The sequence below is a fragment of the Topomyia yanbarensis genome, chromosome 2, assembly GCF_030247195.1.
Source record: "Topomyia yanbarensis strain Yona2022 chromosome 2, ASM3024719v1, whole genome shotgun sequence".
NCBI classification, from domain to species: Eukaryota; Metazoa; Arthropoda; class Insecta; order Diptera; family Culicidae; genus Topomyia; species Topomyia yanbarensis.
In genome coordinates this window covers 455,039,263-455,054,064 of record NC_080671.1, presented here as the reverse complement: position 1 = coordinate 455,054,064, position 14,802 = coordinate 455,039,263, and the positions used below count along the sequence as shown (strand labels likewise).

At 41.5% G+C, this 14,802-nt stretch overlaps 1 protein-coding gene across 1 annotated transcript; it reads left to right on the top strand.

Annotated features, from left to right (window-relative positions):
* Nucleotides 1-9,638: 9,638 nt before the first annotated feature.
* On the top strand, nucleotides 9,639-11,031 carry LOC131681149 (uncharacterized). Its single transcript, XM_058961862.1, has 3 exons — nucleotides 9,639-9,829; nucleotides 9,896-10,307; nucleotides 10,489-11,031. The coding sequence occupies exons 1-3, from the start codon at nucleotides 9,639-9,641 to the stop codon at nucleotides 11,029-11,031; spliced, it is 1,146 nt and encodes a 381-aa protein (XP_058817845.1).
* The last annotated feature ends 3,771 nt before the right edge of the window (nucleotides 11,032-14,802 follow it).

Genomic DNA, 14,802 nt, shown 5'->3' with positions numbered 1-14,802 from the left:
TCCGTAGAAGATTCTTCAAGCATCCAGAGAAAGCTTTTCCAAGAATCCCGTCGAAGCTTTTCCAGGAAGCTTGGAAAAGCTCCCACAAGAAGCTTGGAAAAACTTCCACAAAAAGCTTGGAAAAACTTCCACAATTAACTTTGGACAGCTACCACAGTAAAAACATTTCCACAGGAAGCTTGGAAGAGCTTCCACAGGAAGCTTGGAAAAGCTTCCACAGGAAGCTTGCAAAAGCTTCTGTTGCAATTAGTAGTTAGTATCTAAATTTTGCTATGCCTACATTATCCTAAACTATAAACTAACTGTTATACGCTTATCGTCTAAAAGAAAAAGGAGCATCTCTAATTGTTATCACATACACTGATTGTATGATAGCGAAGTAGTATGCAGATCCGAACGATAGTAGGTAGAAAATAGTAGGAAAAATTTCTGGTCTGTCAGTAGCCAACCGATTGCCTTTAAATAAACACGGCCTCTACACGCGCATTTTTTGCAATAAGTCGGTGTATTGTTTATCTTCAATAAAGTGTGATTATTATTCGGAACTTTATTCGGAAGTGGTAATTTTATTCGGAACCGAATTTCACGCATGAACAAGGATACAATTTTGGAAGGAAGTGGGACACTTTGGAGAAGGAACATCTACAGGAAAGGAAAGGATTGAACATCAGGGAACGGTGTAAGAAAGGCCTACAGGTCAGTAAAGGTAGAAAAGGAGGTAAAGCTGGATTTGGAATTGTTGGAAGTTAATGCCAATGGTATTTGGGGAGTTTTAACTCGACCCACGAACCGCGATCCAAAAGCTTCCACAGGAAGCTTGGAAAAGCTTCCACAGGAAGCTTGGGAAAGCTTCCACCGGAAGCTTGGAAAAGCTTCCAACGGAAGCTTGGAGAAGCTTTCACCGGAAGATTGGAAAAGCTTGGAAAAGCTTCCACCGGAAGCTTGGAAAAGCTTCCACCGGAAGCTTGGAAAAGCTTCCACCGGAAGCTTGGAAAAGCTTCCACCGGAAGCTTGGAAAAGCTTCCACTGGAAGCTTGAAAGAGTTTTCACTGGAAGCTTGGAAAAGCTTCCACTGGAAGCTTGAAAGAGCTTTCACTGGAAGCTTGGAAAAGCTTCCACTGGAAGCTTGGAAAAACTTCCACTGAAAGATTGGAAAAGCTTCCACAGGATGCTTTTCCAAACTTCTCGAGGAAGCTTTTCCAAGCTTCCTGTGGAAACTTTTCCCAGCTTCCTGTGGAAACTTTCCCAAGCTATCTGTGGAAGCTTTTCCAAACTTTCTGTTGAAGCTTTTCTAAACTTTCTGTGGAAGGTTTTCGAGGGCTTCCTGTGGAAGCTTTTCCAAGCTTCCTGTGAAAGCTATTCCAAGCTTCCAGTGGAAGCTTTTCCAAGTTTCCAGTGGAAGCTTATTCAAGCTTCCCGTGGAAATGGTTCCAAGCGTTTCCAAGCGTCCCGTGGAATATTTTCGAAGTGTCCCTTTGAAGCTTTTCCAAGCTTCCCATTGAAGCTTTTCCAAACTTCCCGTGGAAGTTGTTTCAAGCTTCCCGTGGAAGTTTTTCCAGCTTCCCATGGAAGATTTTACAAGCTACCCGTTGAAGTTCTTACAAGCATTCCATGAAAACCAAGCTTCCCGTGGAACCTTCTCCAAGCTTCCAATATAAGTTTTTACAAGATACCAATTGGAGCTTTTCCAAGCTCTCCGTGGACGAACTTCAAGCTTCCTGTGGAAGCTTGAAATAGCTTCCACTGAAAGCTGAGAAAAGCTTTAACTGAAAGCTTGGAAAAGCTTTCATGGAAAGCTTGATAAAGCTTTCATGGAAAGCCTGGTAAAGCTTTCATGGAAAGCTTGGTAAAGCTTCCACGAGAAGCTTGGAAAAGCTTTCACGGAAAGCTTGGAAAAGCTTCCACAGGAAGCTTGGAAAAACTTCCAACGGAAGCTTGCACAAGTTTTCACGGTAAGCTTGGATAAGCTTTCACGGGAAGTATGGAGCTTGGAAAATCTTCCACGGGAAGTATGGAGCATGGAAAAGCTTCCACTGGAAGCTTGGGAAACTTCCACAGAAAGCTTGGAAAACCTTCCACGGGAAGTATGGAGCATGGAAAAGCTTCCACTGGAAGCTTGGGAAACTTCCACAGAAAGCTTGGATAAGCTTCCACTGGAAGCTTGAAAACGCTTCTCGAGGAAGCTTCCTTTTGAAACTTTTCCAAGCTTTCTGTGAAAGCTTCCCAAGATAACTGTGGAAGCTTTTCCAAGCTTCCTGTGGAAGCTTTTCCAGTTTTCCAATCTTCTTGTGGAAGCATTTCCAAACTTTCTGTTCTTGAAAAGCTTCCACTGGAAGCATGAAAAAGCTTCTCGAGAAAGCTTTGTCAACCTTCTCGAGGAAACTTTTCTAAGCTTTCTGTGGAAGTTTTTCCAAGCTTCCTGTGGAAACTTTTCCAAGCTTCCTGTGGAAGTTTTCCCATGCTACCTGTGGAAGCTTTTCCAAGATTCCTGTGGAAGCTGCTTTTCCACGCTACCTTTGGAAGCTTTTCCAAGCTTTATGTGGAAGCTTTTCCATACTTCCTGAGGCAGCTTTTCCAAACTTCTTGAGGAAGCTTTTCCAAACTTTCTGTGGAAGCTTATCCAAGCTTCCTATGGAAGCTTTTCCCAGCTTCCTATGGAAGGCTCTCCAAGCTTCCTATGGACGTTTTCCAAGATTCCTATGGAAAGTTTCCATGCTCCCTTCGGAAGCTTTTCCAAGCTTCCCTTGGAAGCTTTCCAAGCTCCCTTTGGAAGCATTACCAAGCTTCCTGTGGAAGTATTTCCAAGCTTCGATTGGAAACTTTTCCAGCTTCATGTAGAAACTTTTCCAAGCTTCCGTGGAATCTTTTTCAAGCTTCTTGTGAAAGGTTTTCCAAGGCTTCTGTGCAAGCTTTTCCAGGCTTCTCGTTGAAGCTATTCTAAACTTCCTGTGGAAGCTTTTTCAAGCTTCCGCGGGAACTTTTTCAAGCTTCCACTGAAAAGTTCTGCAAGCCTCCTGTGGAAGCTTTTCAAAGCTTCGTTGGTTTACGAATTTCTCGCAGAAACTCTTCCAAGCTTTTCTAAGCCTTCTGTGAAAGTTTTTTCAAATTTCCATCTTTTCAAATTTCCAAGCTTTGACTTAATGGAGCATGCATCGTTTTAAAATTTTAAAGATTTGTTGGTAAATTTGGGAAAATATAACCCAATCGTTTTCAATGAGATTGTAATTTGTGTAGATCATATTCCATAATTTAAAAATCTATCCGAATGGCCGAGATTTATCTGTTTGTTTGGAGGCTTAAAAAACTGCCTGTGCCAGATAAATCAGGTATAATAGCATCCAATCCCACCAGTTGCTGCCTGTCTAACCTGGTTAACCAATCGAATAAAACATCTAACACTTTTTCTTTTTTATTTCGACTAATATGTAGTCACATTTTCTTTTTTACTTTTTGAAGACATTCAATTAGCTAAAAATTACTGGGTAGAGAAAGTTATGAAAATTTAGAGCCATATTAGTCAACTGAGAGCAAGGATGTGAAGTATACAGATCGGAAAACTAGAAGTGATGATCTTACGTGACATTTCTTTTGTCGGTTCTCACAGTAAAGAGGGAGAAGTTTGTATTTTTCTAGGAGGCATGTTGGTAGACTTAAGTGATTCATAGTTATGTAGCCTTAGCTCGACCCCTGCCAACAGAAGACAAAAGACTAGGATATTAAGCCTATTTCCAATGACCCTGCCACTTCTAGTTCTCCGATCTGTATACTTCACATACTTGCTATCACTAGAGTACTATGGCTCTAATCTTCAGCTAATTGAATGTCGTTAAAAAGTAAAATGAAAGATCTAACTTTTCTCGAAAAATGCATAATACATGCTATTTATTCACCTCGACATTGATTGAGGGATTATGGATCCTCATTAAAATTGGACAATGTTTAATATCGTAGAGGAAACCATTTTTGTGCAGTTTCATTTTTTTTTTGCTTTGAATTATTACTACTGCACACGGTGTCGCAGAATCGAGTGGAAAGCCCTCTTCAGTCTACCCATTGGACACACCAAGATAAACTACACTGTACGTTCAGTAGAGTTAAGCACCACCACCTCCCTTATAAGATTAATTTGGATGGCATAAGTTTTCTTGGATGCTTTGCACTCATAAGTATTCAACTTCACCTACGGATGGCCGGATCGGAATGCTTTTGGGATCGAACACTAGTGTGCCTTCACTAAACACAGTAGGCTCTTTTACCCTTTGTCTTAATACTTTTAGCAGCAGCGCAGTTTCTCACGACTAAAAAAGAATTTATTATACTGTCTCAAGCTGGTTAATGCCTAGCAATTTCAATATATTATATATGTTCAGCACTTTTTCCAAATGTGACTGGATTCACATTGTCTCTGGCCAATTTTTTTCCTACAAAACTGATTAAAAATTCGTAATAGCGAAATTGACAAGATCAAATGTGATTCGGAATTTTGGTTGATTTCCGAATGAGTACCGGTTCAGAAATCAACCAGAATTCTGAACCAACTTCCGAACGGTTTGACTAGGATAAAGCTAGTCTGTTAAAAACATACTATTCTGCACAGAAATGGTTTCTAAAATGCTCTCAATCCGAATTATTGTAAGTTCACATTAAGATATAATGATTCCATGATTTCTGCTTTCGGTAACATCGAATCAAAAAATTGATAATCAAGCCCTCATCAGCAGCAAGTGTTCATACAAGATACTCATCATTCGGTAAATGTCATCATGCCACATCTTTCAGAATTTAATGTATTTGCTTCAGGTTCGTCTCTCCTGACTAAATTTAACCCTTGATGGACACGTACTCTCTTTAATCGATTTTAGTACCCTTTTTTTGGGAAGAGAGAAACATTAAATTCAAGGTAAAGATCCGCCCTCTCAGACACCCACCAACCCATGCCAACGCGTGTCATACCGGATGGCGATGGCTACTACGACCTATAGCAACGGCGTTACTCTGGGTAAAAATTTCCACACCCTCATCGGTGGAATGTTTAACAAACACTGGATGGAGAGTTTATTTTCCATCCGGAGTAGCCGGAGCATCGTCTGTTTGTACTAAAATGTGCATCGCAGCTGCGAGCGTGAGTGAGTTGGAAAGAGTGTTTGGTCTCTCGAGCCTAACCATCCGAAACCAAAAGCAAGGTGAGAATAAGCGTACTAAAATAAGTGAACATATGCTGAAAGAGTGACCTTCTACGAGAGAAATCCTGCTCATGGGTTCCCGCGAAAAGAACCATCGCGTTTACCAGCTCGTCATAGAACCGGAAGCAGTGTCAAATTTCCCGACAAACTTGTACCATCATACCCATCGTTATCGACCTGGTAGAAAAGTATCTTGTCGGGTGATTGTCATCCTTTCCTATTGGTTGTTGATTTATCACTTCCACCAGAATGACACTCTGAGTGACTGGCGAGAAAAAAAGAGAGGTTGGCCCCCTCGATCGGCGAGAACGTCGTCGTCCGGTATCGCAATGCTCTGACTGCTGGGAGCCCGTCAAGCGTTTCTGTGGTTGATGGTGGGTCAAAGCAGGCACAGAACAAAACCGCAACCATGCGACAAAAGGGATTTTCGGCATGGTTGGGATGAGGGAGCGTCGTCGTCGTCGTCGTAATGCGGCACCGACAGACGGACGGTGGATAGTGGAGGAAGCCCGGTAGGTGCAGTCAGACGAGCACGTCCACGGGTAGGAGTGTCACATAACTGACCGTCGATAATGAAAAATTGATAAAGCAGTCGGTAAGGGAAGGGTCGGTGTCGGTGGCATGGCGCGGCGGCGTCGGGTGCTATTTGAATGGTGATATGGGCTCGGTGATAGGCCATGATCGAAACACGTATTAATTTTGCGTCGTATGGGATATGCCGGTAGATCTTTTTTTTAGTATGCCAAACGCTAACAGGTAGGATCGGTGAATAGCGTATGTTTTCGTTCATATTTGCAGTGATACCATGGTAACTGAAATGACGGAGATAAGTAAATTGGCATCAAAGTAGACCTAGGTGGAACATACAAGCTGTTTGAAGATATTACAAAAATATGACGTCGGAAATTTTTGAAAAATCAGGTTTAATAAAATACTACTATTTTGAAAATTTCTTATGATATAAAAAATCAGAGTATTCATGCAAAATAATTCCAAAAATCTGCTTCAATCCACCTAGTGCTTCTTTTTGTACCTTTCTCATTTATGCAAGCTATGATTCCATGGGCTCATGAGAAAGTGCTCGACAACCTCGAACTTGATTAGTTATGTGTCAAGGCTAATTTATAAGTTGGAGAAAACACTCGAAAATTCATTCATTCATTCTATCATGTAGGTATCGTTAAAGTAATAAAAGACGAAAATATTTTCGTGTAAATCTTTCTAATAGTGCATTGCTGATCACGGTCATATTTATCGTAATATGAGATATGTGGAAGGAAGCATTGATGTGGCACTTACGTAACAGAAAACCCCAACTCAGCGGTGCTTCTTAAAATAGGCATTTGGTCTAAGTTTATATGAAACAGGCGAAGCGACTAAGAATACCAGTTAGTGTTCAACGAGTTAGATAAATATTCATTGGTATACGATTGACAGACGAAGCGAATTTATTGTTTTTCTCTGGCCGCACAGTATAATAGAAACAACTACAAAATATACAAAAAATATAGCACAAAAACACCGCTAGGTGACGTTGCCACCACTCAAGCTAACTTTCGTGCCAAACCCAGACCAACACCGGCTCGAACAACGTCGAAGAAATGCTACTAACCCAACCCCTTTAATGATATGGTTTTCAGTGATTAATGATCCCTTTTATTGTGGGTGATTGGCGAAGCATGATTTCTTGATTTCTTGATTGCTCGCAACGTGACGGTGACAGAGAAGCAAGGAGTTTTCCCGCAATGGAAAAGCTTTGTGAGTGGTCCCCAGTGGATGGCGGTTGGGTCAGTTTGCAAACGCTATATATATTTCCACGAGGTGCGAACAACTATTTACATTTCGGATGACGTTTGGTTGGAACCATGAAGAGGTGTTTTATGATACTTGAAAGAAGGACTTGCAGACCACGAGACGAGAGGAACTATAATTATGCGTTCGAAATGGGTGTGGTTAGAATTTCTTCTGTTTCAATGCTTCATTTTGGGAAATGTTTGTATTAATCCTTTCGTGATGCCGTGGTTATGCAAATAAGTAAGTGATGCTTGAGACCACTTCATTATGGGAATTAATTATTCAAACACTTCAACTGTTATATTTCTTCAGTTTCCAAAATAGAATAACACTATCAGCCAAACACGATTATACTTCATGGCGTTCAATTCTTGGTTAGAACACCCACGTCAGTATTTTCAGGGTGGAAACATATATGTTAATATGTTAATAACATGGTTTTGCAAAAAAAAACTAACTTGCAAAAAAAAAAAACTTTTTTTTCGGAAAGTAGAAGGAAAATGACGAAAAATAGCGTCTACCGACTGTCTCTAATATATTAGAATCGGTTGTAAGAATATTAGATTTTTTTGTAATTTATAAGAAGAACCAACCAGCGTGATAGGAAATTAAGAAAATGCATCTATGTCAAGTGGCTACTTGTAGTGTGCATTTGAGTGCTGAATTAAAAAGCGTGATAAAATTTTGTGTTCGTGGTCTCATTCTAAAGTTATGCATTTTAACCCATTCATGCCCATGTTGTTTGTGGACAACAACGTTTTTAAACAGCTATAACTTCTGATTTAGGCAAGATTTGCTCACAAAAACAAGTAAGGCTTATTAATGTGATTATTGCCTTTCATTTGAGTATTAACATTTACAAAGATCAGTTCTAAAACTGAAGTTAATGCAATTAGTCTGATTGGATTCCGATGGAGCAGTGCTGCCAGAGCCAGTTTACGTTGACGACCGAAAATGATTTTTTCATATATCTTTGTTATGGTGCAATATTGTTGAAAACTGATAAAACTTATCAATTTAGACTGTCGTTGGCTACGTTTTCCACGTAATTGGACTATTGTAACTATTCTAGGAGAATTGTATTGAGCATCAGAAGGTAAAAATTGACCAGCTTCTAGCACTGCCATAGAAACACCTATCTTTATGAAAATAGGCTTTTTGTGTTTCTTGACCCAACCGTTTTCAAGGAAAAATAGTTTTGAAACTCTACATGCACTAGAAAAAAGTTGGGCATGAAAGGGTTAAAGGCAAGAAAACTTAAGTAAATGCTCAAAAACAGTTTGTTACAGCGTCAATATCACATAATCTTGAAACCTTTTGAGACTTACTACCTTCGAAAAAAAATTACAGCGTCATGCTGCGATCTTCTTATAAAATAACTTTGGTGATTAATCCTCCTAGAAGTATTTATGCAGAATTAATTCTTCGAATACAATATTTAGAAGCTTCAGTAAAGTTGTTATTTCTCTTGTTTCCGCTTTAAAAGTGCATAACTTGAGAAAAGGATTTTGCTAATTGCATGGCGTAATTCACGCTTATTTATTGTAATAGTCCTATGTGCAAATGAGAGCCTCTCATTGTTTGATTTATCTTCCACCAATAACTCGGTCGCAATTGTGTTTACTGCTTTAATGTAGTTAGTTGCAGTATATTCTGAATCAAAATAGTCGCAGTTTGTAAAGCTGAAGCTAAAGATTTTTAATTGACTAACCGCATGGATGTTCTCCGATCGGATACTACAAGAAACAGATAAGTAGCAAGTGTGTGTGTGTGGGATCGCGTGGTTGAGTTGATTTGGCTAGGCGTGATTGGTATGTGACGTGATGCCACCATGAACGCACTTTGTTAGATCAATTTATTATAAGGTGCACAGCGATTGTTGCGAAATAAAATTGAGACAAATAAAGATTTCTCGTTTGTAGTGGTTGAGATTCTCCGGTTGATTACTAATCATTGGTATTTTTCGATTTCTGTATACTGATATTCCGACGATAATTTATCGGTTGAAGCCTGTCAATTCTGTTAATTCGGTCCGTCGCTTGAGGTCTCGGGAGTGATCGTAGTGTTCTGAAGTGCTTTAGTGCATAATACCTTCTGTGGATCAGAGGCAGTTGTTGAAACAGGAGCGCCAGGTGAAATTATCGCTAGAAAATGTATAGGAGTTTGTAGACAACTATCCAGAGGAACGTGATAAGGGCATGGAGGAGCTACGATCGAAACAGTTAGATGAAATTTATAATTAATTTTGTGATGTCAGAGTAAAAATTGAATTGCTGTTAGACTAACGAGATGCAGGAGCGAAACAAGATAGTGATGATGAGACCGCCGGAAAAGCTACAATCATGTCGAAAACTGTGCAAGATGAAAACGCGAGATTTTTTAAAGAATTTGAAAATTTGTGTTACAGACTCAAAAATGTTTTACTTGATAAGTGTACACAGCGCGCTGGAGTAATTGCTGATCGTCAGTCGATTGTTGATAACGGAAACCTGTCTACAATTGATAAATTCAATTACTTGCGCGCATCTCTGAATTAATCAGGTTCAGGTTCAAGTTACTGCTGCAACATATAATATTGCTTGGACTATCCTTGAAGCAAAGTACGAAAACCACAAATTGATTGCGCAGGAGCATCTCAAGGCGTTGTTCATGGTCCCAGCAATGAAATCAGAATCTTTCGAAGCGTTGAACGCTATTCTAATGACCTTCAAGATAAATCTGCAGCAATTAGAAAAATTGGGTGAGAGAACAGATAACTGGAGCACGATCCTCGCGATTATGATGTTGCAAAAGTTGGACAACGATACTCTACGTCATTGGGAGACCCACCATAGTTCAAAGGATATTCCGAAGTAGTCAGCTTTAGTGGAATTTCTGGAAAACCATTGTTCGATTCTACTTTCAACATCTTCACGCAGAGGAATAGAGTACAAACGTCCATTTAAGGTTCCCGCTGTTCACACGGCTATTGCAGCGACCAGCAACTGCTCAATTTGCAACGGCGGATCTCATTCGTTGAAACAGTGTCGACGGTTCAACAAAATGAGAGTGATTGACAGGACAATGGCCATCCGAAGACTTGGGTTATGTTTAAATTGTCTACTTCCCGGATATTTCGTTGTGAAATGCATCGGGAACCCATGCGTCAAGTGCGGTCAGCGCCATCACCATTTGTTGCATCCCTTCGTTCCCAGCCAACTTGGTGGAGCACCAAACACCAACCAAAACCAAGCACAGAACAACCCGAGAAGACCTCAAGCCGCGAATTCACAACACCAGTCGCAAATACAATCGCACGCAAATGCTCAATCTCGGACGAACAATTCTCAAGTAAACCACAACAAACACCAGTTCAGAACACAGTCTCGCAACCAACACGAAAGCCACCTCCCACTCCTACAACACTGTACATCGTCGAAACACTACACTTCTGTCAACCGCAATCATCAAACTAGGCGACCGATCAGGAAACACGATCATTGCTAGAGCGTTATTAGATAACGGTTCACAGATTTGCATGATCACCGAAAATCTGTCCCAGAAGCTCAATTTCAAACGCCTTCATGAAAATTTGCCTGTAAAAGGTGTTGGAAGTTCATTGACCGTTGCCAAGCAGTCAATCCTTGCGAAGGTTTTGTCACGATGTTCATCCTACGAGACAGCTGAGTTGAAGTTTTTCGTAGTACCGCAGATCACACTGAATTTGCCACAACGAAGTTTCGATATAAGTTCCTGGAAGGTGCCTGCCGAAATCCAGCTTTCTGATCCGAAATTCTTCGTATCCAATACCGTAGATGTGATTTTGGGAGCGGCAATCTTTTATGATCTACTGTTGCACGAGCAGTTGAAACTTCTCGATGAAGGTCCTATTCTACGCAACACCGAGCTAGGTTGGATTGTGGCTGGGGAAATATCCGATGATCCAACTACTACGTTCAGCGCTACAGTTGCCACATCGACAACAACCGAAGAGGTCTACGAACAACTGTTTGGAGTCTGGGAACTGGAGTCATGTCGAACGAAGAGTTGTCGGTCCATCGAAGAGTCAGCATGAGAATCTTTTTTTTTTTTTTTTTGAGCAGACGACATCACGAGATAAGGACGGAAGATTTAGAGTAGCGCTTCCAAAGAAAAAGTTCATGATGGAACGGCTTGGAAATTCCAAATCGATTGCCACTTTTTGGCCCTTGAGAGACGATTGAATGCTAATCTGGAAATGAAGGCTCTTTACACGGAATTTATCCATGAATATTTGTTGATGGGCCATATGAGGGAGATCAACGATAACGGCAGGGACCCGGTCCATGCGTATTATTTGCCGCATCATGCAGTGATGAAGCCCGAGAGCACCACGACAAAGCTCAGAGTGGTGTTCGACGCTTCGTGTGCGACAGATACAGGAGTTTCGTTGAACGATGCGCTCATGGTTGGACAAGTTGTCCAAGAGGATCTGCTGTCCATTTTGGTTCGATTCCGGCTTCACAAATTCGCAATTATAGGCGATGTGGAGAAAATGGTACCGCATGGTTAATGTTCAACTGCAAGATCAGCCTCTTCAAAGAATTCTGTGAAGGGAATGTATTGACGAGTCTATTCGTACATATCAACTATCCATTTGTAACGCACGGAACGTCTTTAGCGCCCTATTTAGCGACTCGGTGTCTTAACAAGTGCGCCGTAGAAGGAGAAGAGAAACAGAGGCGGATCCAGAAAAAAATTTCGAGAGGGGTCCGAAATTTCGATTTTAAATTGAACATTATACAATTCGTATTACGCAAAAACCCTTATTACAAGAATATCAGTTTTGTTAATCAAATTTGGTTTGGAGTAATTTTGAGTTTAATGCTAATATAAAATTGAAACTAATTAAAAATTTCTCAGCAAGTAAAATAATTTCGGAGGGGGTCCGGACCCCCAGGACCCTCCCCCTGGATCCGCCACTGAAGAGAAGCATCCACTGGCCGCCAGTACTATAATGAAGAACTTTTACGTGGACGACATGTGAGCAGGTGCTGATTCGGTTAAAGAGGGTGTTAAGCTCTGCAATGAAGTTCTTGGCTCGGTAGGATTCAATCTTAGAAAATTACACTCAAACGAGCCAGAGATTTTGAGAGGCATTCCATCATATCTGCGGGGCAAGCGTGAGGTCCTTGGGTCCTTCTTGGGATGAACCATTGAGCCAACAATTGCAGCTAGAATGGTTGGAGTTTAATGACAATGTAGTCGCATGCGAATTCCACGGATTTTGCGACGGCTCGAAAAAGGCATACGGTGCTGTTATATAGTTACGCTGTGTTGCGCAGAATGGCCAAGTGACCAGTTGGCCAAAAATCACCGAAGTTGCTGAGCAACATTTTGATTCCGTGATCCTAGAAGAAAAACCGCTGGTTACTGCTGCGTTGCACATTTTTCCACCCAACGAGATATTCCTGCTACACTCCTCCTTGCTAAAGTTGGTTCGATTAACTGCGTGGATACTTCGGTTTGCCATCAATTGCAAGCGTAAAAACAAAGCTTTCATTAGAACAAAGACAAGTTCTCAGAATCTTATAGCAAAGAAGCATGACAATGCGTTGACTACTTTGGTTAAGGTGGCACAATCCGAGTGCTTCCCAATAGAGATTGCTGATCTGGCTGCATCTGGCGAAGTGAAATCAAGTTCAAGGCTGCGTTCAATGGACCCTGTGTTAACAGAAGGAGTAATTCGCGTTGGTGGACGATTAAGGCACGCTCATGTGTCATACGAAAGAAAGCATCCTATGATAATAGATAGTAGACACCCACTTACAAAGCTTATCATGGTTGATTATCATCATCGACTACTTCATGGAGGACCACAGCTTATGCTCTCTTGTATGAAGGAAAGATTTTGGCCGCTGTATGGGAGAAACCTCGCGAGAAGAGTAGTACACGAGTGTGTACCTTGCTTCAGAGCAAAACCTAGTGTTCATGAACAAATAATGGGAGATTTACCTGTGGAACGAGTTTTTCCAGCGCCAGCGTTCCTACGCGTCGGGATAGATTATTGTGGCCCGTTTAATGTCTGTAATTCTCAGCGCAAAGGGGCCCCGGTGAAATGTTACATATGTCTATTTGTATGTCTTGTTGTTAAAGCTGTTCACATTGGAGTCGTGTCCGATCTCACGACCGAGGCTTTTATTGCTGCCTTAAAAAGATTTGTTGCAAGACGAGGAAAACCTGAGAGCATATCTTGCGACAATGCAACTAATTTCGTAGGTGCTCGACGAGAATAGCGGGAACTACATACATTATTTCGAGCAGAACAGTTCAAGGATTCTGTCGTGATAGAATCAGCCAAGGAGGCGATAGAGTTTAAATTCATTCCTGCAAAATCACCAAAAATCAGCCGTCAAATCACTCAAAGGGCACATGCGGAGAGTAATTGGTACCAGTATTCTGAGACCAGATGAATTTCTGACAGTTGTCACCCAAATTGAGGCCTGCCTAAACTCCAGGCCTATCACACTGATGAGCAAAGATCACCGACATCTGGAAGCATTGACACCGGGGCACTTTTTGATCCAACGACCCCTCAATGCAATTCCAGAACCGAGTTTAGCAGAAATTCCGGAGAACAGATTGAGTAGATGCCAAAGGATGCAGCAATTCGGCCAAACTATTTGGAAACGTTGGTCAACCGACTATTTGTCTGATCTACAAAATCGCAACAAGTGGACAAGAAGAAGAGATAATTTGAACATCGGAACGATGGTTCTGCTAAAAGAGGATAACGTACCTCCTCTCAAGTGGCAGTTAGCACGTGTTATAGAAGTCCATCCAGGACCTGACAAGAACACACGAGTTGTTACAGTTCGAACGAAGTGTGAAACATATCGTCGAGGAATCCAGAAAATTTGTATTCTTCCCATCCGGAACAATGAGCCGCACACCTCACATCCGCTTGTCAACGATCGATTGTAAGCCCCCAATGGGGCACATTTGGCAGCTAGCGGTACTTTGTAGCCGTGAATGCCAGGAGGCGAATCACAAGTTATGTTCAACTCACTGAAGTATATCAACGGACCCTACTGCTTTGCTTTTCCTCCGTTAGGGTTGTGAGCATCAAACTACATTGTCCCTAGATAATTGCTACCAAAGAAGCTTCGCTAGATAACCGTTCAACATATCTCATCATCTGACTGCAACCATATTGATTTCAACAGCCCTCACGGGGGCAACTGTCGGCAGGGTGCGGTACATCCTACCGTGCATGCTACGGGGCCGACCCTTAAGTTACGTTATACCCTGTTTTCTGGATTCCAATTGCTTTGTACTCTCCAACAGATGTGATGTGTCATCCACCATTAGTTAGTCGTTTTTATTGATGACTCCGTAGAATCGTCATCCATCGCCACATTTCAGCAAGATTTGACGTCTCTGTTAAGGACAGGTGGCTGTCACCCTACAATAGATGAGTATTCAATGCCCTCAAGGGGCAAACTTGGCACTGAATGGAACCTATTTCCATTATCTAGCCAGGGGGCGACTTTTAAGTTACGTTTAACCGGTACACGCTCGAGTTCCAGACTTAAGCTGGTCTAGACTTCCGCAGGTCGTTGGATTCAACTCTCAACGCTGTTGTCTACAGTCTACATTGAATTCTCCGTCGATTGATGCTCAATCATCACACCTCGAGATGCATCTGATCTGAATATCACAAAAACACATTGCATCAGTGCACGTATTCATCGTTTACGTGAACACAGAATCGATGCTAGGGAGCATCAGTGGCGGACTATGTGGTCGTCGCATTTCATTCTGATTACGGAATCGCAGTATTATGAATGATTTAGCAAAACAAAAT